The sequence below is a fragment of the Pterocles gutturalis genome, unplaced genomic scaffold (genome assembly GCF_000699245.1).
Source record: "Pterocles gutturalis isolate BGI_N339 unplaced genomic scaffold, ASM69924v1 scaffold51438, whole genome shotgun sequence".
Classification (NCBI taxonomy): Eukaryota; Metazoa; Chordata; class Aves; order Pterocliformes; family Pteroclidae; genus Pterocles; species Pterocles gutturalis.
In genome coordinates, this window is record NW_010119924.1 from 12,493 (window position 1) to 40,238 (window position 27,746).

A 27,746-nucleotide genomic window follows, 5' to 3' on the forward strand; every position below is an offset into this window, starting at 1 on the left:
ATTAATACTATCTGCTTTAGAAAACTGGTCTACCCTAAAAGCATAAATATAACATTTATCTTTATTCTAACTTACAGTAAAACCCAATAACTTATTTCCTCCTGAAAAAAATAAGGTGGCACTGGCAACAGAAATTTATTTTTATTATTTATAATAATAAAAAAGCACATCATTTTTACCTGTATGTATCAGCTTATGTCTTTCCAGATTTCCTATACTGTTAAAAATCCTTCCACAGATTTCACATGGATGGATGTATCTGAAACCAAAGAGACCAAAACCTGTCATTCTTTTCTTGAGACAGAGGTGGTTTTCAGGCATCTCTGTCAGTAACTGTATTTCATTTGGTAATACTAATTACTATGAAAGTTCCTTAAAACATAAATGTATTTTCAAAATGAGCCTTAAGAAACCCCTAAGTTCACTGCAAGCTTGGAGCAGTCTGGCACTGCTCAAATCATAGTTTTTAGAAAATATTTACCAAAATCATAGATTTATACTTTACAGAGCCCAAACTGGGAGGCTGTTGACTAATCATCTGTGTGAAGGGAATCATTAGTGATATATATTTCAAGCTTTTAATAAACATTTTAACACTCATTATACAATTTCACGTATTTTAGTACAGCCCAATTCTCTAAAAGCATCAGGTGGCAGAGCCACTGTCATTTCCAAAGGATAGCTCCTCTTCTCAGTCTAACATGTCATCTTACTTTTGTACATTAGGATCAGGCAGGTTCTCCCGATGAATGACCATGTGTGCGTGGTAAGTTGCCTTCAAGGCAAAACGTCGATTACAAATGCTACAGCCGTAGCCTTTCTCCTTGTGTACGTCCATTATGTGCTTCAGATACTCCTTCCCTCTGCCAAAAGTCAACTGTGGAATGAACCAATAGTGAATGAAAGGGAAAAAGTCTTTGGGAACAGCAACGATCTAGTAACAAATTACCAGGATCTAGAGTCAGAGCTAGTAGATGTAAATATCCTGTGTATCACTAGACGAAAAATATGTGAAAGCTAGATTTAGGCCTGAACCTCTTAGGCCATTACAAGCACATTGCTACAGGACATCAGTTAACTCATTTGGAAAACTAGCTTGAGATGGTATCTCTGCTTCTTACACTGCACAAGTAAAGGACCTCCAATTATTTGTGCACTGAGGAACAGCCTTGAAGAGAACCACGTCCTCCACTAGCTGTCAAAGCAAGGATGCCACAGATGCAGAAAATGTCTTTTGGGCTCTAGGGGCATGGTAAGCTCTAGTCTGCATAGTAAGCTTTGGCACTACCTCCAGAAGAGTTGGTATTTCTAAGCATTGCAGGGCAGTGATTCCAGCTCAGCCCCCAGAAGTGCTACAACTGCTACAGCCAGGAGCTCCACTCCTTAGCTCCCTGGGCTAAGTAATCCTGCATATGCATATATGCTCCAACATATCAGGGCAGAGTGCCAAAATGAGATGATCTTTTGTTCCAATTTTGGAACTAGTCAGGGTATTTCTGACAGCACTGCACAGCTTGCTGAAGGTACACTGTGGGATGAGAAAAAAATAAGAGAGATTCTTAAATGCTCAGAAGAGATATTTCACTAAAACTCGTTTGTATGTTGTTCACCATTAGAAATGTGTGAACAGATATTTCTAGCCAAAGAGAGCCTCTGCATCTCATCACAGGTAACACTTTTTTCACAGCTGTTGCCTTACAGAACTGTTCACTTCACAAACACCTGCAAAAGTGCTAAAAAACTCAGCTTCCAAAAAGAGCTTTCTAAGTTGAATGGCACAATTGCCCTCATTTGGAAACATACCATTTTATATAGTTTATGTACCCACTGTCAGGTGCTAAAATTAGCATACTGAAAGCACACATGATTAATCGCTGTGATATTGCATCTTCTTATGCTTACTGACAAAAGCATTAAAATTTGCACGTAAAACCAGTTCACAGATAAGAACAGAAAACTAAAATATTATCTCCGTGTCTTCGAAATGAAGATAAGCTCAGCAGTTTCACCATATTAAGTGTAGACTGTGAAATAAGCTGATTTCCAGGGGCCAAATCAGTGGCTTAACTACCAAAATTCCCCTGTCCCTATGTCAGTTTGGCCAGTTTTGCTCTTCTCACTGATTGCTTTTGCATCCCGCCCACCCCAGCACAGTGTGCTCGCCCAGTAAGGGCACAGAATCCAGACGGGCCTTAAGGACCCAATTCTTCCCCACTATTTCTTTACAAAATAGCAAAAGCCATGGAGTAAGAGGTTTAAAACGTCTTCCTCTCTCAGCTGATAATTATGTTCCAGCAGTACTTCTAATGCCATCCTGTTACTAATAGAGTAGGCCAAGAATAAGCATACTGAACGTAAGCAGCGGTCTTAATCCTCCAGAATAGATATGCACTAGAGGACCGTCTGATCTCATAAAAATTAATCAGTTTGTGGACTGTATCATTCAGAAATGCTATAATGATTTTAATTTGCACATAATTAAAAGGTAGCGTAAGATTTGAAAGTTCCTTTATTGTTTCTTCCTCCAGTTTTGCTTGCTTGCTTCCTTGCACACAGGTAAGTGCATACGTATGTTTATTTATCTTTTTACATGTTTAGCATTCACCTTACAGAACAACACCTAAAGTCTTATGGAACAGCATCACTATTAGATTAGAGGTAATAAGCACTGCAGACTTGTGGACTGGTCTTCTCTTTGTGAACTCTTAATGTTACTTAAAATTCTGAATGATTTATAGATATCTCCACACCCCATCCCAAAACAAGTTAATTTCAAAGTATTTAAAGCTACCTGGCACCTTTTGCAGCTATACTTGTGAGGCTCAGAATCTGCGCTTTCATCAGAGTTGTCATCATTTTCCTCTGATGAGATTCCAATTTTACCAATGAACTCTTCCCTTTGGTGATCATCCATTAGTGCTATGTCCTGTGTAGGGTGGGAAAGAATATTTGTTGCCATGCAGACTCTTTCATTAACAATTGCTGTAACATTATTTATTTACAATATCCTCCTGCTTCATTTAAGTCAGGTAAACAAAGTTTCTCTGTCCATGACTAAAGAAAGAACAACTGTTTATCCAAACAGATAATGCTCAATTTTGTGTATAAAAGGAACTTTAATGTAAACAAAGACTCAATTAGTACAGTATTACTTCCATATAAGCATCTTTATGAGCACTACTGAGTGATACAATTCCTTTCAATTCAATTCCTTACAATTCAGCGTTAACCTAGTTATACCAAAATAATCTGTGTCTAGTTAAGTACTAGTAATAGAGCTGTTTTGGTGATTTGGGACATTTTGACACAAGCAAAGGAAGAACTCAACACACAGGCAATTATGCTGGCATATACAAGAGAAACACAATCACTGGCATGAAAAGGGCAGGAACAATTAGTTTTCTTGTTTGTTTTTTTTTTTTTTTCATGCAAACAGAGGGGATGACAGTAACCCTCAGTCCAACCAAAGTACCACTGGCACAATACATCTGTCTGTGGCCTTCCTGTTAGGTAATTTTTTCTGCTTTAAACTGAGCAACCTCTGTGATTCACCCAAGGTTACAGAGGGGTTTTTTCCATAACATTCAGAACAGTGTTCTGCAGTGGTAGCTGAAATAACTTCAAACGATAGTCCATATACTCTGCAGTAATCCAGCTGTGGAAACACAGAGCACAACCCATGTTAGGCTGCTCTAGAAACAGGACTGCACAGGGTATATAATCACTGTTGTGTTGCCAGTATGAACATGTGGCCATAACAGTCTCAATATATTTATTGGTATGTTTATTAATGTCTGCTAAGTAACATGCCTTTTCTTGTAAATTATTAACACAATACCTTAAAATGGACATGAATATGATCTCTCAACACATCCACCCTGAAAAATTTGCGTCCACAGATTTCACAGGTGTATTTTTTGTCTCCGTGTGTTAAAAGGTGTTTGTTCATATTGCTCCTACATGAAAATACCTAAAAGAAAAGAAGAATGAAGGAAGGGTTTTTGAATTACGTCCAGTAGAGCTACAATTCTTTGCAAGTTATCCAACGGATAGTACAGAACAAATTTATTGTCCTGTTTTTATTCATTCTGGCCAGAAACACGCAGGAGCTCCTGTCATGCAGACAGCAGACTATCTCAGAAACTGCTAGCACAGCAAAATACATGTACACAGTTCCAAAGACCTGACTGAAATTCACCATTCATCAGAGGTGGACTTCCAAAAAAGCTGCAGCAGAATGATACAGGGTAGATTTAGAGATATTTAAATCTTTTGAATCACGAATGTTGCATGTATCTACAAAAAAGACACATCCACAACATCCGCCTTCACTTATATGTAACATACCCAAAGCATCAAAAAGAAAGGTCCACACATCAACTTAAAAATTGCTTGAGTACATCTTGCACCATGAATCATTAAACATTTATAAATCACTATTTAACCCACAATCTTCATACCTCTGATAACTGCAACTTCAGATCATGAGCATTAAACACCCATATGCAACAGTGCCATGACTAGACCATGAATGCACTTTGATTTCTAATAGAAAATTATTCCCAAAGCACCAAGTCAATTCTAGCTGTTTACATGCTGGCAGAAACATTTCACTCTAAATAACATAAGCCATGAGATTTCACAGACACAGTGGCCATGTTACGCTCTATATTTTGCTATGTGTCCTGAAAAATAGTCTGAACTTCAGTTTTGTTCTTATCTTTGGTCTAACAGTTCTCACCATCCCTGGCCACAGTGGGCTTGGATATATGATGGAGCTCAGGCAGTTTAAAGAGTAACATCTTGGCTGGGCAAGAGGGCTCGCTGGTAACTCACTGTGTGCCTGTCCAAGCTGCGAGGTAATCTGACTTGGCACGTACCTCAGCGTAGGTCATTTACCTCAGCCTTTTGGCAGGCTGTGTGCCTATTCAGGTAGGCTGCTACTGTGGTTTAATACATGGGTGGCAACTCGTTATGCCACGGTAACTCATTTGGAGGCTCTGGGTTGAGGTGTACGGTACCCCTAGGGTATCTTTGGAGCTACAATGCAGAGCTTCACATGGCACATGCTGGCAAAGACGCCTACCTTCCCACACACGGGGCATCCCGAAGGCTCCTTCTTGTAGCGAGCCATGTTCTCCGTGCTGTGCTCAAAGTCTTCTCTTTTCACACGTCTCACCCCTTTACAGAACAGTCCCCATCAAAAAAACAAAACAAAAAAAATAAACCATGGTTTTCCACTAGAAATCTGCATGCCCTTTCAGGTGAATACTGCAAAGAAGAGTGGAACACTAGGAAAAGCCTCAATGCAAACTTTTAATTGCTAGCATAAGGATAACTTCTAAATTAAAACAGTGTCTTAAGAATATAAAAGCAGCCTGCCAAAGTGATGTATTATGGCTTACTGGTTATTACACCAACTGCAATGTATCTGAGAACAGACATTTATTGTCAACACCAGGAAACAGGCTGATCTAGTAGGCCTTGGCACTTCCATCAGCTATTTGGCCCAGACGTTCCCCCTTGCAGTCTCTAAGGAGAGAGGGAACCATCCAGCATAATCTTTAGTGCTCAGTGAGGATTTCAGACCTCTTTCTCTGCTACTTTCAGGAAGGAAGAGAGCTGCTGTTGTTCTGTGACAGCTAAACATGAGACGTTTTGCCATTGCCATTCAACCCCTTGTCCTCTAGCTGTCCTCTAGTTCATAACACAAAGGTCTGAATCACGAGGGTGGCCAGTGATAGTTGGCTATGCCCAAAGCACCAAATTAGATAATCTGGCTGCTTTTTTCAAAACACCTTTGGTCTTATCATCTAGATTGCTACAGGCATTTTAATACATATTTCATCAATCTACCATTACCCATGTTTTTCCAGAGTCTTTGAATACCTATAACATTCTCAGATGTTTGAGATTTTGAACAGTGAACTCCTGTAATCTCATCTTTAGATATTCTCAAGATTTTGAAAGATAGCATCATATAGCATTCCATTTATACTGTATCTATACAGTATTCACTTTCAATTGTACATTACAATTTAATTCTCTGCCTTCAAATTTTGACATTACCACACTTTTTTTTGAAAAAAAGAAGGAACAGAATTCAAAGAAAGAAAAAGATCGTATTTAAAATCAGATAGTCTAAACTACTGCGTAACAGGCCAAACAACTTTCACATGACTGTTAGCAATGGATATAATCACATGAGGCTGAAAAAAAGGTAGGTGCACCTCCCGGAAAGTTTTTCATAGAACTAGACAACTCCCCTCCAGGATCCGTTGCTATTATTTTTGATAAATGTCACATTTTGCTGAAACCTGCTACTCCAGATCAGATAACTGACAGGAAAAAAAAAAAAAAAAAAGACAGCTACCATCCAGAAGAATCTAATGCACAATCATTTCCTTAACCTTCCCACCTCTGCTGCTATTTCAAGAGTATTAATTAGGTTCATCTTCAGTATACTTACCTTCCAAGTGTCGTCTTTGATGGTCTAGCATGACATCCTTCCGGTAGAACATCTTATTGCAGATTTCACATGCAAACTTCTTATCCCCATGCTTTTTCTTGTGTTTTGAAAGATTACTGTTTGTAGAAAAGAATCTGAAACACATCTCACACTGGAATGTTTTGTCATCTGTAAGTAAGAGAAACCATACAGCTCTTTACAGATGAAAACAGGTTTTGTATGTTTGTGAGACAGGCAGTTCTTTTGTTAGATCTGAGTTTTAACATATAATCCATTGTTATATGGATTGAGGAGGGAAATGTAAAAGCATGTGTTCTTCTTTTACTTTAAAATTGTATTCCCATTAAAAAGACAGGAAACATCAAACAACCTATTGAATTTATTTTTGCCACCTATGAGGTTAAATATCACTGGAATGCACTGGAGGACATTTTTTCAAAGGCAATAAATATATATGATGCTAACTTGAACATGGAATCTACCATTTTAACTTCCTCACACGGGCTATTTCTGTTGTCGTCTAGCATATATTAAAACTATGTTTGGAGTGGATTCTGTTACAGTTGATTAAAGTTTTTAATGCTGGTAAAATCACTACACATACAGCAACACAGCATCACACGAACAGCTGTGTCTAAACACCAGAATACTTCTGCCAGCACTGGCTCCTAATACCAGCCAGTACAGAATTCTCCAGAAGAAAGTATAAAATCTCAAAAATACACCATTACATGACGGTAGGCCTACAGGGAATTTGTTTTGTATTCAGTAGCTGAGACTTTTCTTGGAACATGAAAGCACTGTCCTGTAGATGCAGTGCTGCAGCAATCACAAAAAAGTACAGTTTGATGCATTGAAGAGTAGAGCAAAAACTGCTGCTCGTTTTGGTCAACTCAGAGAGAAAATTAACTGCTCCCTTCAATAAACAGAATACTGAAGTTACTTGGCATTACCTTTCATTCTTCATAAGGCTGATTTTTTTATACAAGCTGTACCCTCTGAAAGGAAATGAGAAAACCTACTTGGAATGGTGCTGTAAGGGACAATTACTCAGGTGATTCTGGACTGACAGTTATCATGGGTTCATGAAAGTAATCGGGATGTCATTTTCTAAGCGTAAGATCACTCAGCATAATATGAGTAACAACAAGGGATGGCTATGGGAGAAAAGGACAGGTTCTAGTGACACTAAGAAAAAAATCTCTAGAGAGACTACTGCAAGTATAAAGAAAGCAAGAAAAGGCAGAAGAAAACTGTAATCCCAGAAAACCACAAACTATCAATAGTACTGGCCCCCTTCCAGTTCCTCTATTTCAGATAAATGAAGTGAAACTTAGTTTCAGGAAAGAAAACTAAGCAGAGATGGTGACAGGGTATCTGTAAACATAAAAATGAAATACCACTGAGGATATTAGTCAGGTGAGCAGGAGACACTAAAAAAAGCAATACATAAGTGGACGTGTTGCTCTACAGATTACTAGTGATACTTTTCTTATCATAAAATGAGTTTTTTGAGGGAAGCGGGGCACGTTGCTTGTTGTGATGATGACAAAAATCTAAATTCCTACTCCCCTTTTGTAGTTTCTGTGCTGAGGTAGATTTGCAGACATCTCCCCAAAATGGAGCAGAGACACCAAAGGATGCGTAATGGTTAGCCATTCTCACCTGTCCTGCAGTTGTGGAATTCCAATGCGCTCTCTATCCGAAAGGCCTTTTCACACGTGGTGCACTTGTATCTGTACTCACTGTCAACCTGAGGATTGCAAACGGTAAGTGTTTAAGCAGGGAAAAAACCAAGTCATGCCTGATAGAGAAATTCTAAATCTCAACTACTTTTTCTGTTTTCTGTCTTCTCCAATTTTTCTTCCTTCAACAGGACATTTAAACACACGTTGATGCAAAATTCTGACACTATATCATCCTGCCATTTTCCTACATCTGAGCTCTATACAAGACTGAAAAACTAGACCATGCACCTGTGTGCATCTAACAGTCTTCCCGATAACCTACGGTCCAACAGAGAGACAGAACTTTTGAGAAGCAAGATGTAATCCGACTCATCCTCCATCTCCAGAACAGGTGCCAGCAATCTAAGAGTTTAGGACCTTGATGCCAAGCAGCAATGGAAATATTCCCTGATAAGGCCCCCCTACAGGCATGTTTAATATTTATATGGCAGCAGCACTGAAAGGCCTTCATCAACAGGCATGGTGCTGCTACTGTAAGCACTGTACGTTCACACATGTGCACACAGACGTTAATGACACAGCCTTTACCCAGAGAGTTCACGCATTAGATGACACTATAGGTGGGGATAAATGAAACAGGACAAACAAACAAGACTGGAACAATCCTATTTAGTACCATAAACCAAAGTCAGATCTTATCTCTAGATCATGCAGGTCCAGATAACTCCAGCTTGTCTTGCTGTAACTGATGCCTGAAAACAACTTTCTATAGGAAATCCAGACACAAAAAAGGACTTGTATGCTCAAAAGCATGTCCACACTTTGCAAATTCATTAACTGTGCTAACAGAAGATGTTACCTCTCCCTCTCAGTCTTGTCTCACTTATTCACATGGATATCTGCTCAAATATAATGGACCGAAGATCCCCAGCTAGCACCTGGAAGCTCACTGCACATTTTCACCTGACCTCAGAAAGAGCCCACTAGTCATTTCCACTCACTTCGTTCCTGCTGTGCTTGTATGAAACATGCTGCTTCAAGCTCTCTTTACGGCTGAACAGCTTTGCGCATTCCTCACATTTAAATAGTTTGTCACCTGAGGGGATCAATCAAGATAAAATAAAAAAAAGAAAGTTGTCAGCGACTGATAAGAATCAACTCCAGGCAAGACAGGGGAAACCAAAGCACAAGCAACTACAAACAAACAGGCTAGTGATGAGAAGCCTTAGTAATTCAGGAGATCCAAATAGTGGATTTTTTGTTTGGTTCTCCCACACTTTTTCAGTGATTATTTTTAATTAAATTCTTAGAATTAGGTCATGGACCCCTGGAACTGCAGATCACAAGCTAAAAAGCACTTGGCTGACATTTACACAGCAATGTCACCCATGTGCCTGTGAAGGTGGGGGGCAATATACATGTATATATTCAAAGAGAAAAATAGTTTTGGAAAAACATCACATCATTGTCCTTGTTGAAAATACATACCTAAATTCAAATTCTAAATACTCTGATTTCAGCTTTTAACTATTATCTTCTCATGTTTCAATCTGCTTAAATAAAAGAGTTTCTTAGAGACAGTTAAAAAAAGAGAAAAAAAGAAGGAAGAGCTCTCTTAAAATTTAGTATCCCGTATCTAAAAATAGCCTATCTCTTTTACTCAAAGGTGGAACCAACGAGAGACAAAATCAATACGCAAGTGAGGCAAAAGCAAACCCACCGTGAGAACGGATATGCCTGCTGAGGTTGCTGCTGTTCTGGAAGATTTTACTGCAGATACTGCATTGATAGACTCGCTTGTGCTCCCCAAGTTGTTTTATCAGTTTCCGCCGTATACCATGTCTACTGGAGAGAATTAAACTTCTTTTGAGGGACATGGTGTTTTGGTGATGGGCAAACCTACTGGATTAGAGAAAGAAAGGCAGGGACTGAAAGGTATCCCACAGGTAGCAAGAAAGAGTTCCACCAGCTGGCAGAAGCTATAGGAGTGTTATGCTCAGCTTCTGGCAGGAGAGGGGGGCCTGGAGCTTCCTCATTGCCAATGCACCCTCCTGGCTACCCCCTGGAAGCAGCAGATTGCAGAGCGTGGCTTACCCCAAATTATCTTCACCCAGCAAAAACGAGGAAAAAAGCACCAGCCTCAGAGATTCTCTTTGCAGGCCCCTCAGAGGAACACAAAAGATCTTTTCTGCTGATCCTCTGGAAACATTAGTACTATTTCAGCTTAGAAAGCTTGGCAGCTCGCATGCAAAAGGCATATATGATAAGAGGTCAGCACGGCGCCAAGAAGCAGTACTGTTCTATTTCCCAGCATAACCACCCGCTGGAATGCATTTTTGATGTATTCTCTGTGTCTGCTCAGGACTTCAATATATAGGCATTACTAGCTAATTTTGAAACATCAAGTGCTTTATTGTACAAAAAAAATTCAAAAAGCCAATTTTACTGAGACAAAAAGACATAAAAGAATCTAAACTAATCAGATTATATTTAAGAGTCTCCCTGAGGTTCTGCTATACTGAAGTTTTCCCCTCCCACTGCTCTAAATCTGAAGTATCACACGCACAAATCAACATAAAGTCACTCAGGAGTTAAGATGACAAGCAAGAATGAATAATAATGGTTAGCATAATTTTTTGAGCAAAAATCTCTTTGCCTGTTTTACCACCAACATTCAACAGGAGTAATATTTCACCTTACAACTGCAGGAGGCTTTTGGAATCACACTGAATAAAGGCAGTAACATGATGGCAAATGAAATTCTTATGGTTTATGCTCCAAAATTCTACCACCAATATCTCACCATCTGTGCACCATCTCCAGTGCACAAGCCACCTTTGTGGCATTCAAAGTCAGCTCTGGTAGCAGCAGCAGCATCACACAATTTTATGCTAATAAAAAAGAGCATCTGTGGGCCCAGAAGTTAAGTAGAGCTGTTACATGCTACATAATCTTAATTAAGCCCAAGAGGAAATTCTGCATCCCAGAGCACTTACTTTGTCACTGAACTGATGCTATTTGTGGTGCTAGGCATCTTTCCTAAAACCAATTCCATAATTCTCTCTTCTGCAGCTGCAGGCAGGGCTACCTCTTCTGGTGGGACCTCAGTTACATCAGCTACACGTTCTGCTGAAAACACGTCATAAAAATACAGTGTTAATGTGGATAGCTAGAAATAAAACCTCAAATGCAAGAATTTGCTTCTGTAATGAGATGTGGCACTGAACTTATTATTAGTCCATGACAAATAATGGATTGTGTAGGTAGCACTTGCAAAATAGAGAAAGAGGCTACTGAATGACAAGCAAGATGTAGCTCTTTTGGAGACATAATTTCTTACCTTTCCAACCTATTATTCAGGGGTCAGTTGACTACGCATCATGAAATTTCCTACTAGAACTTCCCTTAAAGGAAGGTAGCGCCCTGAAAAAGTCCCCTTTCAAGAATAAACCTTAAGGCAGAGAGAGGAAGGTATCTCCTCTTGAGAGGGAATATGCTTTCTCTCCCACTTCTTATTGCAGAAAGCGAGGCAGGTCTCTCATAACCACTGTCCTCTGTTTCCCTGGGCCTCTCTATTACTTAAACCATGACAGGAGAATGCAGGTAACCTAAGTGTAGGTGCTGCAACATTTAATGTAGACAAACACCTCAGAGATAATTAATAAAGTTTGTAAATCGTCTGCTTTAGTGATCTAACTAAAAACCTCCATCTGTGCTACTTTTTAGGCCTTTCTGAGAAGGCATCAATACAGACATATGAGGGGATATGTGCTCTGCATTTCCTTAAGTTTTGTTTTACCTGCAGAATCTTTCTCTTCAACAACGACAAGAGGTGTTTCTGCTTTTGCTGTTTTGGGCTTTCTTCCCCGCCTGGCCTTCCTCCTTGAGTCTGTACTGGCACTCGCTGCATCACAAACCACTGGCTGATCCACAGGGGGAGCCTCTGCTGCCTTCTCTGCAACAGCCTCATTTTGGCTGGTTTGGGGGGCACCTTTAGCTTGTTCCAGGTGACTCAGCAAGTGCTCTGGGTGGATGGGAAAGAACACGGAGGAAAAGAAACTGTCATGAAATACTCAAAGGGATAGATCCAGCTGAAGCCTGTCTATCAGGTCAACCTCACTTAGCAGAGACTCGCTTCAAATTATTTCAAAAGCAGTCATAGTACCTTCCTAAATAAAAGCATACAGTCTATTAAACATTGAAATGATTACTCACAGGGACTGAATTTCTTAAGAGATTTATTAGATAGCACTGGAAAAAGGTTGCGCCCCTGATAACGGGTGCATTTTTCCAAATGCCCAAGTTATTTAGCAGCTTAAGTCTCCTTTTCAAAAATGATTCATCAAATGGTCAGAGCTCTTAAATATACTAAGCTCTTTTGAAAACTGCATAGAATAGCTGCAAATGAAAAGCAGAAAAAAAAATGTATTTCATTACCTTTACTAAATCTGTGCCATAAATAACAGACAGATAATATCACTACATATAAACTGGCATCACTGACCTTATACACTGCTCATGCAGTTCCCAATCCTTGATATTCCTCACATTCACATGTCATCTTATAGAGAACTATTTTATTTCCTCTAGATTCAACATCACAGTCGTTTGCCTGGAGACTGACAACTGCCATACCCAAAACATAATGTTTTACCTTCTTCCCCGCTACCCTTTTTCTTAAAGGAACACAAAAATGAAAACTTTTATCTTACTGCAACAATGTCCTGCTCTGTAAGAGCAGAATTCTCCTGATGCTTCTGAGTACTCTCTCATGAATTTTTGACACTTCTTACCTGTCAGCAGCTGAGGCTCCTGGAAAGCAGATGAACACACTTTACACGTCCACTGGCTGGACTCTGCTTCTCCAGCTCCACTGCCTTCTGGAGTGTTCACTAAATCAGAAGAAATCACAAGAAATACTGAAAAGCTTTGAAAATGGGAAAGTGGTAAATCCCTGTAGCTTTATCTTCCAATAACTCCCTGGGTACCACAAGTTATGATTGAAGCAGTAAGAGGCCCACAGGGACAGCTGGGACCACTTCAGGATTTTCCAAACATGAACACTTGAAATATCAGAACAGACGAGAAGTCAGAACAGAAACTAAATGATACCACGAGAGAATATCAGTGCTCTTGTAAAGTCTGGAGGGTCCCTTTTCTAAAGAACTGTGATTACCAAAGGCACAATATAAAGCAATTTTCAGCACTTTTAATACTGGGGTTATGTCCTGGGTTAAGCAGAGACAGAGTTAACTTTCTTCATAATAGCTAGGAAGAGGCTGTGTTTTGGATTCGTGCTCAGAAAAGTTGGTAAAGAAGGAATGTTTATAATTATTTCAAGGTCCTTCAGCTTCTTCGCTCTTGGCAGACAGGGTGGGGGGGGCTGGGAGGGCAGCCCCAGCTACCAGCCCAAGATTTGTTCTTCGGTTACTAGATTGAGAACCAGAGTGACCAATAATCTATTCCATAACATACATGTCATGCCCAGTATATAGGTGAGGACAGCCAGGAAGATCGGCCCTCCTGGTTCCGGTGCCTTTCGGTTTCAGTTCTCTTCTGGCTCTGGATCGCTCTCCCAAGGCCTTCCCCCCCACTTCACACCCCGGTCGGCTCTTGGTCTGGGACGCTCGGACTGTTATCTCCGTTTCGTGAGTTTCGGGACCCTCCCTCTCTGGGATCATTAGCTGGGGCCAGGTGGTCGCTTTTCCCCCCACTCCGGTCAGCTCTTAGTCTGGGACGCTCGGATCTGTATTTGTCCTCTATCTCCCTTAAAAATAACTTAATTTTGCATACCTGCTGGGTCAGATGCTGGTAGGCTGGATTTCTTTGATTTTTTATGGGGGAAGACAGCAGACGAAGGTTTTGAAGAGGTCTTGTTCCTCTCCTTATCAGATTCCATCACTACCAAGCACATATCTGTGAAAAGGAAAAACAGTTCATTTTCTTTACTTTACCGACTCTTCGATTCTCTCACTCTGTGCTGAGGGCAGTAACCATAGTCAGAATATATATCCCTACAGCAGGCCTGCAAAAAATATTCTCATGTAAAATCCTAACCAGGACATTCTTACACCTGAATGTGATATAACGTGCCTTTCATATTCTAGAGCGTATAATGAAAGTGCTGAACAGAGAAAGGAGGACGTACCTAAACAATATTTTTAAATACCCACATGCATAACAAAATACATGAACAGGTTAAACTAAAGAAGAAAAAGGTGAAACCTCTCAGTTAACAAAAATGGAAGCATTTTAGAATTCAGAAACTTGTTAACTCCATTTATTCAGCTGTAGCACTTAAGACTGTGCTTACCATCAAGATCAGCCATAAAGCATGCTGATGGCAATGGCCTCTTCCCAAGCCATTTGTCACCCCAAATTATACTCAGCATAGCAGAAATAACATTCAGGGAGTACTCCCAACTCAAGAGCAGAAAGGAAATGCCCTTGCAATGCTAAAGGATCATGCTTTTTAGCTGTAGAAATGCAAAGAAAACTAAGGGGCAGACGAACAAAAGACTTCCGGCAACTCTAATTCCAATTCTAAAATATCTGCTGCCTTTCTTTGCCAATGCACAAGCACTCATGTAGAATGGCAGTTCACTCTTGAGTTTATCTTAGTCTAGTGGGTGTCATGTAAGGCTGCATAAGATAAAAGTAGTTTTTTAGACATGCATAACAGTTCTGAGCAAAACCAAAACATTTTCACTACAACTGAAAAAGAATGGCTTCTTTAGCAAATCTGCATACAGACTTAAACTGACACTTGCGTTCCTTTGCTCTTCTACACAGAAGTGTTTTTGATACAACCACCTGTTCTTTAGTCAAGAACTACTTATCCAGTTTGTTCACTCTGAAGAGGCTGAAACATCAACTAGGCTACCTGTTTTCAAAAACTCAGATATATCACGGTGAAGAATCTATGCTTTCTTCCTGGAGGGCAACCATGTAGGCAGGTTAGCCTGACTCCAAAGGCTAACAAATTCAGGGTCAGAGACTATTTGATAAACAGCACTGTCAACTGCAACAGTAGGGGGCTGTCAGTCCCTATCAGGACTGGGCCCTTAGAAAGGAAAAAAGGCCCCCACACATACCATTGGCAATACTAGTGACCTGCTTCAGCACTGGCTTTTCCATTTTTTTGGCGTAAAAAGCTGCATACCACACTCGCAGCTCAGTTCCTGGTGGGATGTCCCGTGAGGTGGTAAAGTAAATATCATTGTCATGCTGGAAGGCAGTTAAGTTTTGATGCTCATATTTGGTGGCTGGTCGCACCATCATCATCCAGTTGCAATCATCTTCATTTGAGGTGTCAAAGTATACCAGGGGCCCATCCTTCTGGAACACCTGCCAAGCAAAATATCCATACAATAAAACCCTAAAAACAGCACAAAGTTAAGAAGAAATTTTATTTTCTGCCTTTGCAATGGCTTCCATTCAACGTACATCAGAGACAGAGCAAGCCTCAACACTTGCATCGGGCATGTTTCATGTATCAGTTGTATCTTCAGATGAGTAAGTCTGAGCCAGACTACCAAGGGCCGGATGGGAACAAACGGAACTTCTATCCTGAGAATTCTTGCTATAGCCATCAGTTTCTCACAAAATTTGAATGACAGGAGAAAGGAGGGGAATCCAAACAGCATGCTGTGGAACACCCATTAGCTCGAGTTACATTTCTAAATCTTTATTTCTGAGTCAGGTATTATTTAACACCTAAGACTGAATTAAATTTTTACCATAGCACTTTTCCTACCAAAACTTGTCTAGAAAAGAATGAAACAAATGCAAGACAGAAACAAATATTTATTCTGCATATTCCATAAACTTAGTGAACTACATTCACCAAGCAAATACAATGAAACTGGAGAGCCTCATTAAAAAAAAATAAAAATGAACTGCCATAGTCAGGGCCCCTCTTGTATCATCACATGAAAAAGGTGAAAGAGAAGCAGTTTTGCTGACACTATCCTAGACCTATCTCCTATAAGGATATTCACTTCAAACATGAAAAATGAGCCTCTAGTTTGGTTCTTCTGTATCTTTCCCAGAGAATGCCTGTTTAGCTAGTCCATTATAGGGCACGCCTCAAAGATGTCCTAAATAGCCCCCCCCACACACATTTTTTCCATAGTGTTAAATAGCATAAATTAATCTCTGGTATAACCGACTCCTTGTTATTGTGTTTCATGTGCCGTGTGTCTTACCTTCAGGGGAAAAACTGATTCTTTTTCCAGTTTGGCAACTCTCTTGGATTCAAATGGGCCAAACTGGGTACGTTTCACTAGCTGAGTCAGAGCAAACACTCCTTCAGTCCCATCTTCCAATTGTCTTATCTCCAAATTAGAAGGCAGAGATGACCTAAAAGTTGAAGAGGGAATTGAGAAAAAAACCAAACAGTTACATATGGGAAAACACTGCAGGAACCCATGGAAGAAAGAAGTCAACATCTATTTCTCCAATCTCCAGTGACAGAAAACTTTTCTGATCAAAATACCCTAACTTCAATGAGGATATATATATAAACACAGAAGAATTACCATCAGCAGTGAAGGAGGGCCAAGTCAGTGACTACTTGGGAAAGCTGAACCCATATAAGTCCAGGGACCTGACATGCTGCACCTGAGGGTGCTGACAGAACAGTGCAATACCATAGTGAGACTAATCTCTACCATCTTCGAAAGATCATGGGCATCAGGGGAGCTCCCTGATGACTGAAGACAAATGTTGCATTCATCTTCAAAAAAGGCCAAAGATGATGCAAGGAACTACAAGGTGGTCAGCCTCACTTCAATCCCTGGGAAAACCATGGAACAAGACATTTATGGGCCCATGAGGAGACGGTGACTGGAAACAGTCACCACGGATTAAGGGCAACTCATACCTGACAAATTATTTGCCTTCCAGGCTAAAACGACCAGGTTTGTGCATGAGAGAAAAGCAGCGGATGTAATTTCCCTTGACTTTAGTAAGGCTTTCAACACTATCTCTGTATCAAAGTTGGGATGTTATGGTCTGGATGGGTACACAACTACTAGAGTAAATGACTCATTGGGTGGTCAGGCTTAGAGGGTCATGATCAATGGCTCTTACTTTACCTGGAGGCCACAAACAACTGTGCTGGGACCTGTACTGTTTAACATTTTATCAATGACCTAGAAGGGGCAACAGAGTGTACTCTCATCCAGTTTCCAGGTCATACTAACTTGGGGGCACAATCCATATGTCTGAGGGCAGGATTGCTATCCAGAGGGACTTGGATAGTCTGGAGAGATACACCAACAGAAACCACATGACATTCCAAAGGACAAATGAAAAGTCCTGCACCTGTGAAGGAAGAACCCCAGCCAGTACCATCACTGGAGAGAAAGACCCTGGTGGTGGTGGTGGTCGGCAAGCTGGACACGAGGCCACAGCATGTCCCAGCAGCAAAGGGGGCCAAACATATCCTGGACTGTATGAACAGGAGCAGCCAACAGATCGAGGCAAGTGATTGTGCCTCTCTGCTCTGCACTTGCTAGATACTATCTATCTATTGCTCCTGTTTTGGGTTCCCAATATGGGAAAGACATCAGCAAACTGGAGTAAGCTCAAGGGAGGACACCAGTATGGTCACGGGCTAGAGCGGTCACCCTGTGAGGGGAGGCTGGGGAAGCAGGGCTTGATCAGCCTGGGGAGGAGATAGCTGTGGGGGCCAAAACAGACACCTGTGCACACCTATGGGGACATCATTGGGATGAAGGATTCAGGTTCTTCTCAGAGCCTAATGGCAAGAACAGACAAGACAATATGCATAAAAATGAAGAGCAGTTCAGCCTTGATGTTAGTTCTGACTGGAATGTCCTGAGAGATCTTCCAAAATGAGTTATCCTATGACTCTACTGATCTTTGGTTTTGATCATGGTTATTCTAAAAAAGAACCTACATTCCTCCCCAAATAACATCTTGTATACGTATGCAGAATATAACCCTTAAAATGAAAGCCCTGGAAGTTCCCTTCTGTCTTCTAGCTCCCTTATTACAAACACTGATACATTGCTCCCTGTCTCTCTCATTTACCGAACAAGCTACTGAGAAGAACTATATGTAGTAAATATTGTTACTACATATAATATACAGCGAACATCTTCCAGAAAAATATGACTGGAAGCACCATATTGGTTTTATAGACAGCAAACACAACCCCGTTTTTTCAGCGCTGTGCTAACAGATGAAAAGCTAAAAATAATCAGACAGGCTACTGACAACTCTACAAAAGTTGACACGGGCAGATCCACTTTCCTGTCTAGATGAAGAAAAATACAAAAACATTGCAATCACAGTGATAAGCAAATGAATTGAAAAAATGCTTTTAGTTTTAGTAACAGAATATGCAATGTTAGAGACAGTAAAGTCCAGGAAACATTTCTTAACGCCTCTTTTCTAATCATAAAGCATCCATTTTCTCTTTTCGGTAGGACAGAGGAAACGATGATTATGTGGTTAAGCAACTAGACTGTTTTTTAAGGGATTCATAACCAGTTTGTGGTTAAATTTGCCCTCAACCTCAGACAATTCACTCTCTCAGGTACTGTTCCCCAGATGTAAAATAAAGGCTGCAATTATATTTCTTCTTTCTCTTTCTTATCTTGCCTGTTTCCAGCTGCAAACTCTTCAGGAAAACAAACACATTTTTCTACAACATGGCCATTTTAAAAGTCTGCTTTCAAATCCACTATCCAGCAGCCAATGCTTCCATGAGGGAACACTTAGCATCTGCATGTCAAAAAAGGCTGAAAACCATGACATGCACCATACTCGCAAACATTCACAGTTGGAATATCTGGTCACTATGGTAATTCTCCAGCATGCAAATAAATAGGAGAATTAAATTGCAAGGCAAAAAAATAAAAAAGATAAAAGGTAAGAAATAACAGTTTAACTTGTCAGTGAATCTGCTTAGTATGGGCTAGAGACTTACTGCACTGCCCAGTTTCCATATATGATAAGCATCTCTATCACCAGTTTCTATTATTCCTATGGGCATTTTGAAATTACCCTCAAGAACAAAACACCCCTAGTGTCAGGACTGTTAAGACAGTAGTCCCCATTTACACTTGCTGCCGGAGTTCACCCACAGCAGGTTTCCAGACACATGAAGACAGTGCCTGGCACGAAGCTGCAGGGAGCTTCCTTTTCCCGGAAGGCCCAGAAAAATTGCTACAGCTCGTGCCCATGTGCAGCCAACCTGCACTGTGCAACACCAAGAGCACCCTGCCCAGGCAGAAAGGGGTCACAGCATCTGGGTGGCAGACACAGCACACTCAGTACTTGTTACAAAATGATCCTGGGAACCCACAGTATGGCCTACATAGCAAGCATGCATCAGACTTGCTGCCCACATGCCCATGTTTTCTGTCTGTGACTTCCCAAGAAGAAATATGGAAACCCTAAGCACACTGTGTAATACATTAAGCCATTTGAACTTTCTTCCCTTTTTGAATTTGTACTGCATCTTCACAATAGTTGTTTCTTTTCCTTAGCCTTACATTTTATACCTTAATATGAATTTTGCTGACAATGCCTGATTGCCTTTCTCTGTAAAAATCGCTACTCACTGTTAATTTTCTCCAACTAGATGTAGACTATTTGTTTCTTTTGGCAAGCATTAATGTTTCTGCTGTGCTGTCACAGGTTTTCTGACAGAAGCATTACCCTTAATCACTCATAAAGATACACAATAATAAGAACAGCTTGTTTTGCCTCTCAGGGGAGGAATTGCAGAGGTTATACCAAGCAGGAGGACACAACCATTCACACAACTGAGAAATTCTCATGCACTTCTCTGAAACTAATACAGTACATCTGAGAAGGGGAAAAAGTTACAGGTACTTGACCAAGACAGAAGTCATCACCCCATCTAGCACTATCTGACTTTTTACCAGAAACCTTATCAAAGAAGCCAAGTCCTGATGAGCAACAAGTTATTTTTTGGCTTCAATTCAGTAGAGTCCTTAAGTGTGTGCATCAATTTTTCTATTTAATCAAGGCCATGTGCTTTCCACAGATTGGGACTTCACTTTTCAGCTGTCAGTGTGACACCCATGAAAGAGTAAATATGCTTTAAAGAATTAACTTGAGCATTGGGTTAGTCAGAACTAACACAAATGTTCCTTACCTTGCCCTGCTCAATACAAAGGAGTCTTTGACTGTCACCACTGGGCCCAGTTCAGGACACTCTGAATCATGGTACTGCCCACAGTCCTCACACCCTGCAAGGAAGCAGAGAGCATACAGGAAGGCTGATAGAAAACACTTTTGTAAGACAGTTGCCTCCTTCTTTCAAGAGCCAAATACAAAATCTAGCACGAGTAAAAATACATATATATAAAGGCAGCTATTTATTTATATTGCTTAAAAAAATACATATAATTAAACATCAATTTGATAGCCAGCACCTGCATGGGTGAGAGAATACACACTGCGATCAATACTATCAGAAGACAATGGTCTATATTTTCTTTCCAAGCAAAATAATTGCCTTACATCCACAGTAAATATTCTGCTTAAAGATGACATTATTTTTCAGATAAAGTGCCACAATATCTAGCATATAAATCTAACCACATTACTACCTTCACCAGAACCCAGGTTTTTAGAAACAGCTTGGGTACCGTGGTGTTTTTAGTGAAAGAAGGCATAAGCCAAGTACCAGTAGCAGAACTGGCACAAGCATGCTGTAGGAGCCCAGCTCTACCCAGAGCCATGTCTGGCCCGCTCATGCTCCTCACCCACAGCGGAGGGAGAGATACCTCCAAGATGCCTTCTGGTGCCTTTCCAAAGAAGTCAGCTCACTGTGCAATACGCCTTGGCCACTTCTTGATTCACTGTCAGCTTACCTAAATTAACTTTTAATTTAAGTGGTTGTAAATTACCCAGAACTGAATGGTTCCTAAGAAACAATTTTCAGACCAGGATAATTTGAGGCTTTCTAAAATAAGCCAGCTTAACAGGATTTCAAATGCACATACATTGCTTTACTCTGAAAAGTAGCTGTCAAACTGCCCTGCCTGGTCAGCTGCTGACACAGCTTAAGAAGAGATCATCGCACAGGGGTTATATTCCTATAGTGCAATTTCCATCTAAGCTCCACACTCACGAGGGCAAATAGGTAACCCTAGTAAGGATGCAAAGTAGAGGGTGGTTACACCTTGTTTGGGAAGAGAACAAGACAAAAACCGTGTTATTCCAGGATATGTCCCCTCTGGTAAAGCTACTCTGTACATCTAACTGAAAACCCCTCCGTCCCAGTATTTGTCCCAGTGAATTAACAAAAGGATTTCTTCTTAGATGTGGAAAAGGGATCCCAAACTATAATGCACAGCTCCGTGTCATTCTTTCTTCTGGCAACAAAAACAGCTTAGCAGTGAAAATCCACATACATCTGACAAACAGCAGTATCAGCTCGTGCAACCCCCAAGCCTGGCCACTGCTTCCTGTACAGCTGTTTGTCCTGCTTTCTGGTGAACCAAGGAACAAAACAACCAGCTTTCCCCATCAGTTTATTTTTCAGCTGAATGAATTTCCCAGTTCAGTTTGCTGTAAAGCACCAGACAGCTGTATAAGAGGAAAGGATCAGCAGCTAAGTGCTATCCACATCAAATCTAAGCCTATATGCAAGTGGCCTCCCCCTGTCCTGCACTGTTTACTGTACCACCACCTCCCTTAGGTATGCTTGTAGCTCACACTGGACTGAGTATTACTGAAATAACCTGGGCTAAATACAAATGTCCAAAACCAGAGAGGGTGGAGGAGCCACAGAGGAATGTGTAAACCAGACTGCTGAAAAGAACTGTATTATCAACCACAAAGGGTTGTCATAACCAATGAATACAGGAAGGAATAGCCAGAACGACAGCTTCTTAAAATTGGCTTTGCTGATGAAGAAAACAAAGCATTTAAGTAATCTCCCGTATCTTTTGACTGCGCCTAGGCACCCCTCACTTCTGCAAAGATAGACACTGCACAGGTTCAACAAGATGCAGACAGCACTGTCCAAAATTACATGAGGAATAAGCTACACATTTCTCTCACTCCTTTGCGGATGAATGATCAAAGCAAGGTGAATATGACACTGACGCTGTGCAGTATGTCTCTCAAAATCTAAGTGATGTCTTACAGCAGACATTCCCCAAGGCTGTTACACTCACCACATGTGACACTTTCAACAGATTACAGCCACAGGAGAAATACAAAACTAAGCATGGGATAAATGGTGAAATACCCTGGGAGGGAGCATATTCACAGACTTCTATAAAACATATTCTAAAACTCTCTTATTTTTATGAAATACGTATTCAATTATGTTAACTGTGGCACTGCACAATATAATTTACAACAACTCACTTTTTCAGAACATAAGCAGTCCCCATGTCCCATGAGAAAAAGTTACAGAGAGCACAAGAAATACAATGAAAACAATTTCCAAGGCAAGGGGGAAGATTGTGTTGTGCGACACCTTCTAAATGTGCGATTAGGGAACAGTATCACATCCCAATCCTTGTTGCTATACAACAGGGCCTTTTTATGAAGGGGAAGATTAAGGTAACTTCAGCACTGGTATCTGCAACTCAGTAAGAACACCTATTGAGTCAACATTATTTTTAAAGGAACCCTGGTGAATCTTGTGGTGGAGGGAAAAGAGCAACTTTCTTTCCGATATAGTTGCCATAAGGCTAACGTGCAGCTGTGAAGCCATCAGGGGTAAAAGACCGTGGATCCATACTACCAAAGACATATGTTCCATTCTGCTCTTTCCAGGTTGGATCTGCAATATCTGGGCCCCCTCTGAACATACAAGTAGGTAAACAGACTTGACATCTCTTTTTTCCACTGTTAACACCAGATCCTGCATGTCCACGCTGGTGACAAAGGAGAGGCTGCAGGACTAGTATGCCACTGGGAAACAAACCTACTAACCAAGCTCCACTAAGCATGGGACGCTGCCAACCACACTCCCTGGGTATACCATTGCTGCAGCCTCTCTTCACACACCGTGACCCCATTAGTCGAGATCCCAGGTCGTGGAACCCTGTCTGGCACAGGGGGTTACGTAGTGGAAGGCAGACCACAAAGCCAAGCCGCATGAACTGCAGGTCTAGTCACAGGGGCACAAGAAAACGCAGTGAATGCCATGCGTGAGATTTGCCAGGGCAGTCAGTGCATCTCAGACTGGGCTTGTCCAGATAGAATAACGAGGCTGTATCCTCCTCCTGCGGAGGTGCAGATCTTCAACTCAGGCTAGAGGTCACAGTTCCCCACGGACACCCCTGGTTGCTAAAGCTGGCTGTATAAACGAAGAGCTCAGATGAATGTTAGGCCTTCAATCTCACTCACTTCAACCATGAAAAAGCTGTTCTGCTAACTCACATTCAGAGGTCTCTTTGTGCGTCTGCCAACAAAACCTAGAGAATGTGTATGCTTAAAATTAGGAACCTTCTCTCTGCTCCTCCATAAGCTGTTTGAGCTTCCTTTACATGACAACTTTTCTAAATAAAAACATAGTCTATTCTAGTCTTTAATTTCAAACATTCTGGGTAGATAAGTCACATCATGAGAAGTAGATAATTTTCCTTTCTAATACTTACAAATAAACATAGTCTCATCACTGCCATCCTCAGCCATTTTTTTAAACCTGCCAAAATACAAAAGATGAAGTTAGTTCTGAATGACTTTTACTTTCCGTATTATTGAAACATCCCTTTACTGAGTAATGATGCTGACTGACCCAGAGCATACCTGAACATATTACTGCCCCTGCAGAAGTATCAACAGAAAATTAAAGAAATTAAAGTTGCTAAAAATCCCCCAGTGACTACTGTATCGTTACACGTGTTGCTGAAATCACTACCAAGAAGCCCAGAAGTCTGTACATTCACAGGCATTTTTCTCTGAGGCAGTGTTCTCATCCAGTTCCCCATCCCTCCTCTCACCAACCTCCAGCCATTCCTGTGTGTCCCTGCACTGCCTGCTCCAAGTTCTTGTGGAGCCTCAGAACAAGCAGGGCAGAGGACTAACCCAGGCCAGCAATCACCACTGCAGAAACAAGGGCCATCTGCTTCAGCGCAACATTTTATTGAACAGTAGGTAAAAAAATTATCACTAAAGGGTGGATTACTTATTTAATAAATACAATAGTCTTAAGAACCTCAAAACTACAGGTATGATCTCAGATTTGTTTCAAAGATAAAGGCATACTGCAGCACCAAGCTTCAGAAAAACCTGGGAAAACAAATCCCATCTCTGTCACTGACCTTCCATGAAATGGTAACTCACCAATTTGCTTTCACCTTTAAAATAAGGATAATCTATATTCACTTTTATAAATCAGCTTTGGCAGTACTAAAAACTCACATAAACACTATATACTGCTTCTCAACTATGTCTAGACAAACTAAATTATGGTTGGCAAGTAGTCTGTTATATATGGCCAAGATCACAACACAAGCAGGATCTAGAAGACAGTTTTCCCTTTTCTAACCATGAAAAGGCTCTCCTCTTCAAATATGCAATTTTCCCAATGCCTCAGTGAGAGGCAAAGCAACATCAAGATCATGACCGAAGTCTAAGAGAGAACAAGGCTGCAGAAACAGCAAGCACATTGGTCAAGAAGAAAACACGAAGGAGTAAGAGACTGAACCTGCAAAAGGGAGGCAGACAGGAGAGGAAACATGACCAAAGACACACTAGCTAGCAGAGCCCCGTCTGAAAAAAGATGAAGCATTTTCTACTACAACAACAAAAGCCAAGCCAAAGATACGCACAAGCACAGCCATTACTCAGGATCAGCGCAGGAGCAGGAGCCCCTGTTACGAGTTTACTCTTGAACACTGGTGCTTCATATGTTCTGCCTGGTTGGGCTGTGGAAAAATGCCTCAGGCTGGAGCCCGGAGCAGCTGGTACTTCTTTCTGCACAGGTACTGGCTCTATTGACTTCTCAGCATAAGTGAAGTCCCTGTCCCACACAACCCCTTTCACTGTTTCAGGAAGGACTCCACACGGGGGCCAAGTCTGCTGCTAAACACGACGATAGCACCTGCATGTGCCAGGGAGTAACGCCTGATATGCAGCTGCCAGCTGCACCCATGTTCGCCTCCACATCAAGCCTCCACCAGAAGCAGCAAACAGGTTCCTTCGCTCAACTGTGAGCTACTCCCACTTAGCAAGGGACAGTCCACCGCCACACAGAAATGTGCTGGGTGGAAAGCCAGCACACCAACTGATGGGAACACAAAGGGACACCTAGTCGCTGTGGCTCTTGGTCACAACAGGAGCGATCCTACTGCTCACTTACGAGGGCAACAGCCTAAGGAGGATTTTGGGCACCAAGTCTGGGCACCCTGGCATTCTCCCATGGCCAGTCCCAAGCACTGACTTCCCCAACTCCACCGAATGTCAACAGCATGATTCCTCCTAACGCCTGCTCCCCCAGTAACGGGCTAGCATTGCCCCTCAGTGGTACAAACTAGGCCTTCCCTGGCTATGGCTTTTGGGACTTAACTCATACAACAACATGCTTAAACATCTATACAAAAGTCCAATGCTGAGCACAAGCCGCAATTCATGGAATTTCCCAAAATCTCTTTTCCTGAAAGCACTGTAAACAGTGCCACAGGTATTTAGGGAAACACAGAGTATAATGGTGCAAAACAAGCCACAGAAAGTGCACTGTAGGTTGATGTAAAAAAATGGTTTGTTTTCTTTTTTAACCTAGGTATTTTGTTGATGCTCTGCACTATTTTAAGAGCTGTATGTCCAGCTATTTTTGAGTCCTGACAAGACTGTAATCCTAAATACGTCTCACTTAACAAATACTCTTCTTGGCCAATGGTTCAGATGCGCAGAGGACGGAGAAATTGTAGTAGCATAAATGTTGTTCAAGGTGATAGGGAGAAACCGGAAAGCTCCCTCAAACATACCTCACATAGTTGATAAGGACATTACATCTCAGTCACTATCTGCATTTGTGTAATTTTCATTTTTTGCAGCAAGTACTTTCATTTTCCACATGGCAAAAATAAACAGGAATGGCTAATGTGTTATGTATCAAATAAACTCACATCTCAACACGCAGGTGCAAAAAGAGGAGTACCTTGCGTTAGTATTTGCACTTTGTTACAAATTCCTGCATGGTCTTTTTTTCCTCCCTTCCTACTTTATAGAAAGCAAAGGAAAGGAAGAACTGCGCCAAAGCAGGTTTAGCAACTCTGCTTAGCAAACACATATTACTTCTCACCCATACACTTCAAAACTCCTCACAAATCTAAACAGTATTTCCCAAGAGTTTTTTAAATTACATTATGCCACCTGCTCCAGCTAGTAAACGGAGTCACACAGTGCCACGCTAGCTCACAAGATGGCACCGAACACAGACTTCAGAGCTTTTTTACTCCTATCTGCTGTTGTTCTGGGCCATGAATGTTTTTTTTTTTTTAATTTTAAGCATTTGTATCAGAAAAGTATTCTATTAAGTCACTCATCCTACCACAGACAATTACGTCCTGCTTTTGCAGAGATAATAAAAGCTTCTGGGAATTCCAGATATTTTTATATGAAACAGAGAGCAATCATTAAGCAGTGAATAATCAGGTGAAAAGCTACACAGATGAAATTAGACCACAGGTACAAGGCCTACTTCTGACTGCAGAAAAAGAGGAGAAAACCAGAATTCTCTGCTTGCACAATTAACTGAGTGACTCTGTGCCTAAGTGTAGAGCACACAGCTAAGCACACAAACTCCAGCTGCAACATGGGCCTCTGAACACTTTTGAAACTCAAGGGAACCTAAACGAAGACACTGAGGGGATGCAGTGTTACAGGTTATCTCCTTGCAGAACATGAAATGCAGCATTAGAGTCAGGGAACCATGTGAGCCATAAGCTATCAAAAAATGTAAGACCAGGTGTAAAAAAAGCATACTTTCCCCTAGTAAAGCACTGAAGAAAGAAAACAGGCTCCAGTGGTAAGGAGTAATTTTGAAAAATGGATTTAAAAAAACAAGTAAGAATTTAAAAGAAGACCCTTTGTTTTCTTCATGATGTAATTTGTTCAAGCTACTTGCTCAAAGTAATTGGAAACTATCTGACAGAATATCTGGTAAACTACAGTGAGGCCTTCTATTTCTCAGAAATTACAATAATTCTATCAGTTACTGTTAACAAGGGGAAAAATTTCAGTACCAGTTAGGGGAAACAGAGAGTAACAAGAGCGGGTGCTGACTTGATGCCACCCTGCCCTTTCCAACATTTCATGCAGTCATGTTCACCTTGCCCGGGGTGAATGAAGTATATGCCAAGTTTAATGAACGTAATGAACGTGAGCAGAAAACGAGCATATTGGAGAACTGTGTGTACGAATCACTGCAGACAGGGGCCTTCATCCTTCCAACTCCCAGCGGACGCACCGCACCTTCTTCTAGAACCCACGCACCTGGAGAGCCAGGGCAGGGGGAGGGCAGAGACGTCAGCCAGCGGGTCAGCCGGCCCCCCGGCGCCGGTAACGGCCAGTTCCCATACTCGGTACTAGACCGGCCTCCTCCTCCCCCCAAATCC

At 41.2% G+C, this 27,746-nt stretch overlaps 1 protein-coding gene across 1 annotated transcript in view; it reads right to left on the reverse strand.

The window, feature by feature from the left end:
* PRDM15 (PR domain containing 15) overlaps positions 1 to 23,820 on the reverse strand; it is a 29,166-nt gene extending 5,346 nt beyond the window's left edge. The window contains exons 1-16 of the mRNA XM_010076695.1: positions 23,784 to 23,820; positions 20,315 to 20,408; positions 16,365 to 16,518; positions 15,252 to 15,504; positions 12,951 to 13,049; positions 11,957 to 12,181; positions 11,154 to 11,283; positions 9,878 to 10,056; positions 9,159 to 9,253; positions 8,135 to 8,222; positions 6,470 to 6,637; positions 5,087 to 5,181; positions 3,839 to 3,970; positions 2,792 to 2,926; positions 714 to 877; positions 180 to 259 (exon numbers count right to left, since the gene is read on the reverse strand). Of these exons, the coding sequence (XP_010074997.1) occupies positions 180 to 259; positions 714 to 877; positions 2,792 to 2,926; positions 3,839 to 3,970; positions 5,087 to 5,181; positions 6,470 to 6,637; positions 8,135 to 8,222; positions 9,159 to 9,253; positions 9,878 to 10,056; positions 11,154 to 11,283; positions 11,957 to 12,181; positions 12,951 to 13,049; positions 15,252 to 15,504; positions 16,365 to 16,518; positions 20,315 to 20,408; positions 23,784 to 23,820 (2,128 nt within the window). The remainder of the gene's footprint in view (positions 1 to 179; positions 260 to 713; positions 878 to 2,791; positions 2,927 to 3,838; positions 3,971 to 5,086; positions 5,182 to 6,469; positions 6,638 to 8,134; positions 8,223 to 9,158; positions 9,254 to 9,877; positions 10,057 to 11,153; positions 11,284 to 11,956; positions 12,182 to 12,950; positions 13,050 to 15,251; positions 15,505 to 16,364; positions 16,519 to 20,314; positions 20,409 to 23,783) is intronic.
* Between the last annotated feature and the right edge of the window lie 3,926 nt (positions 23,821 to 27,746).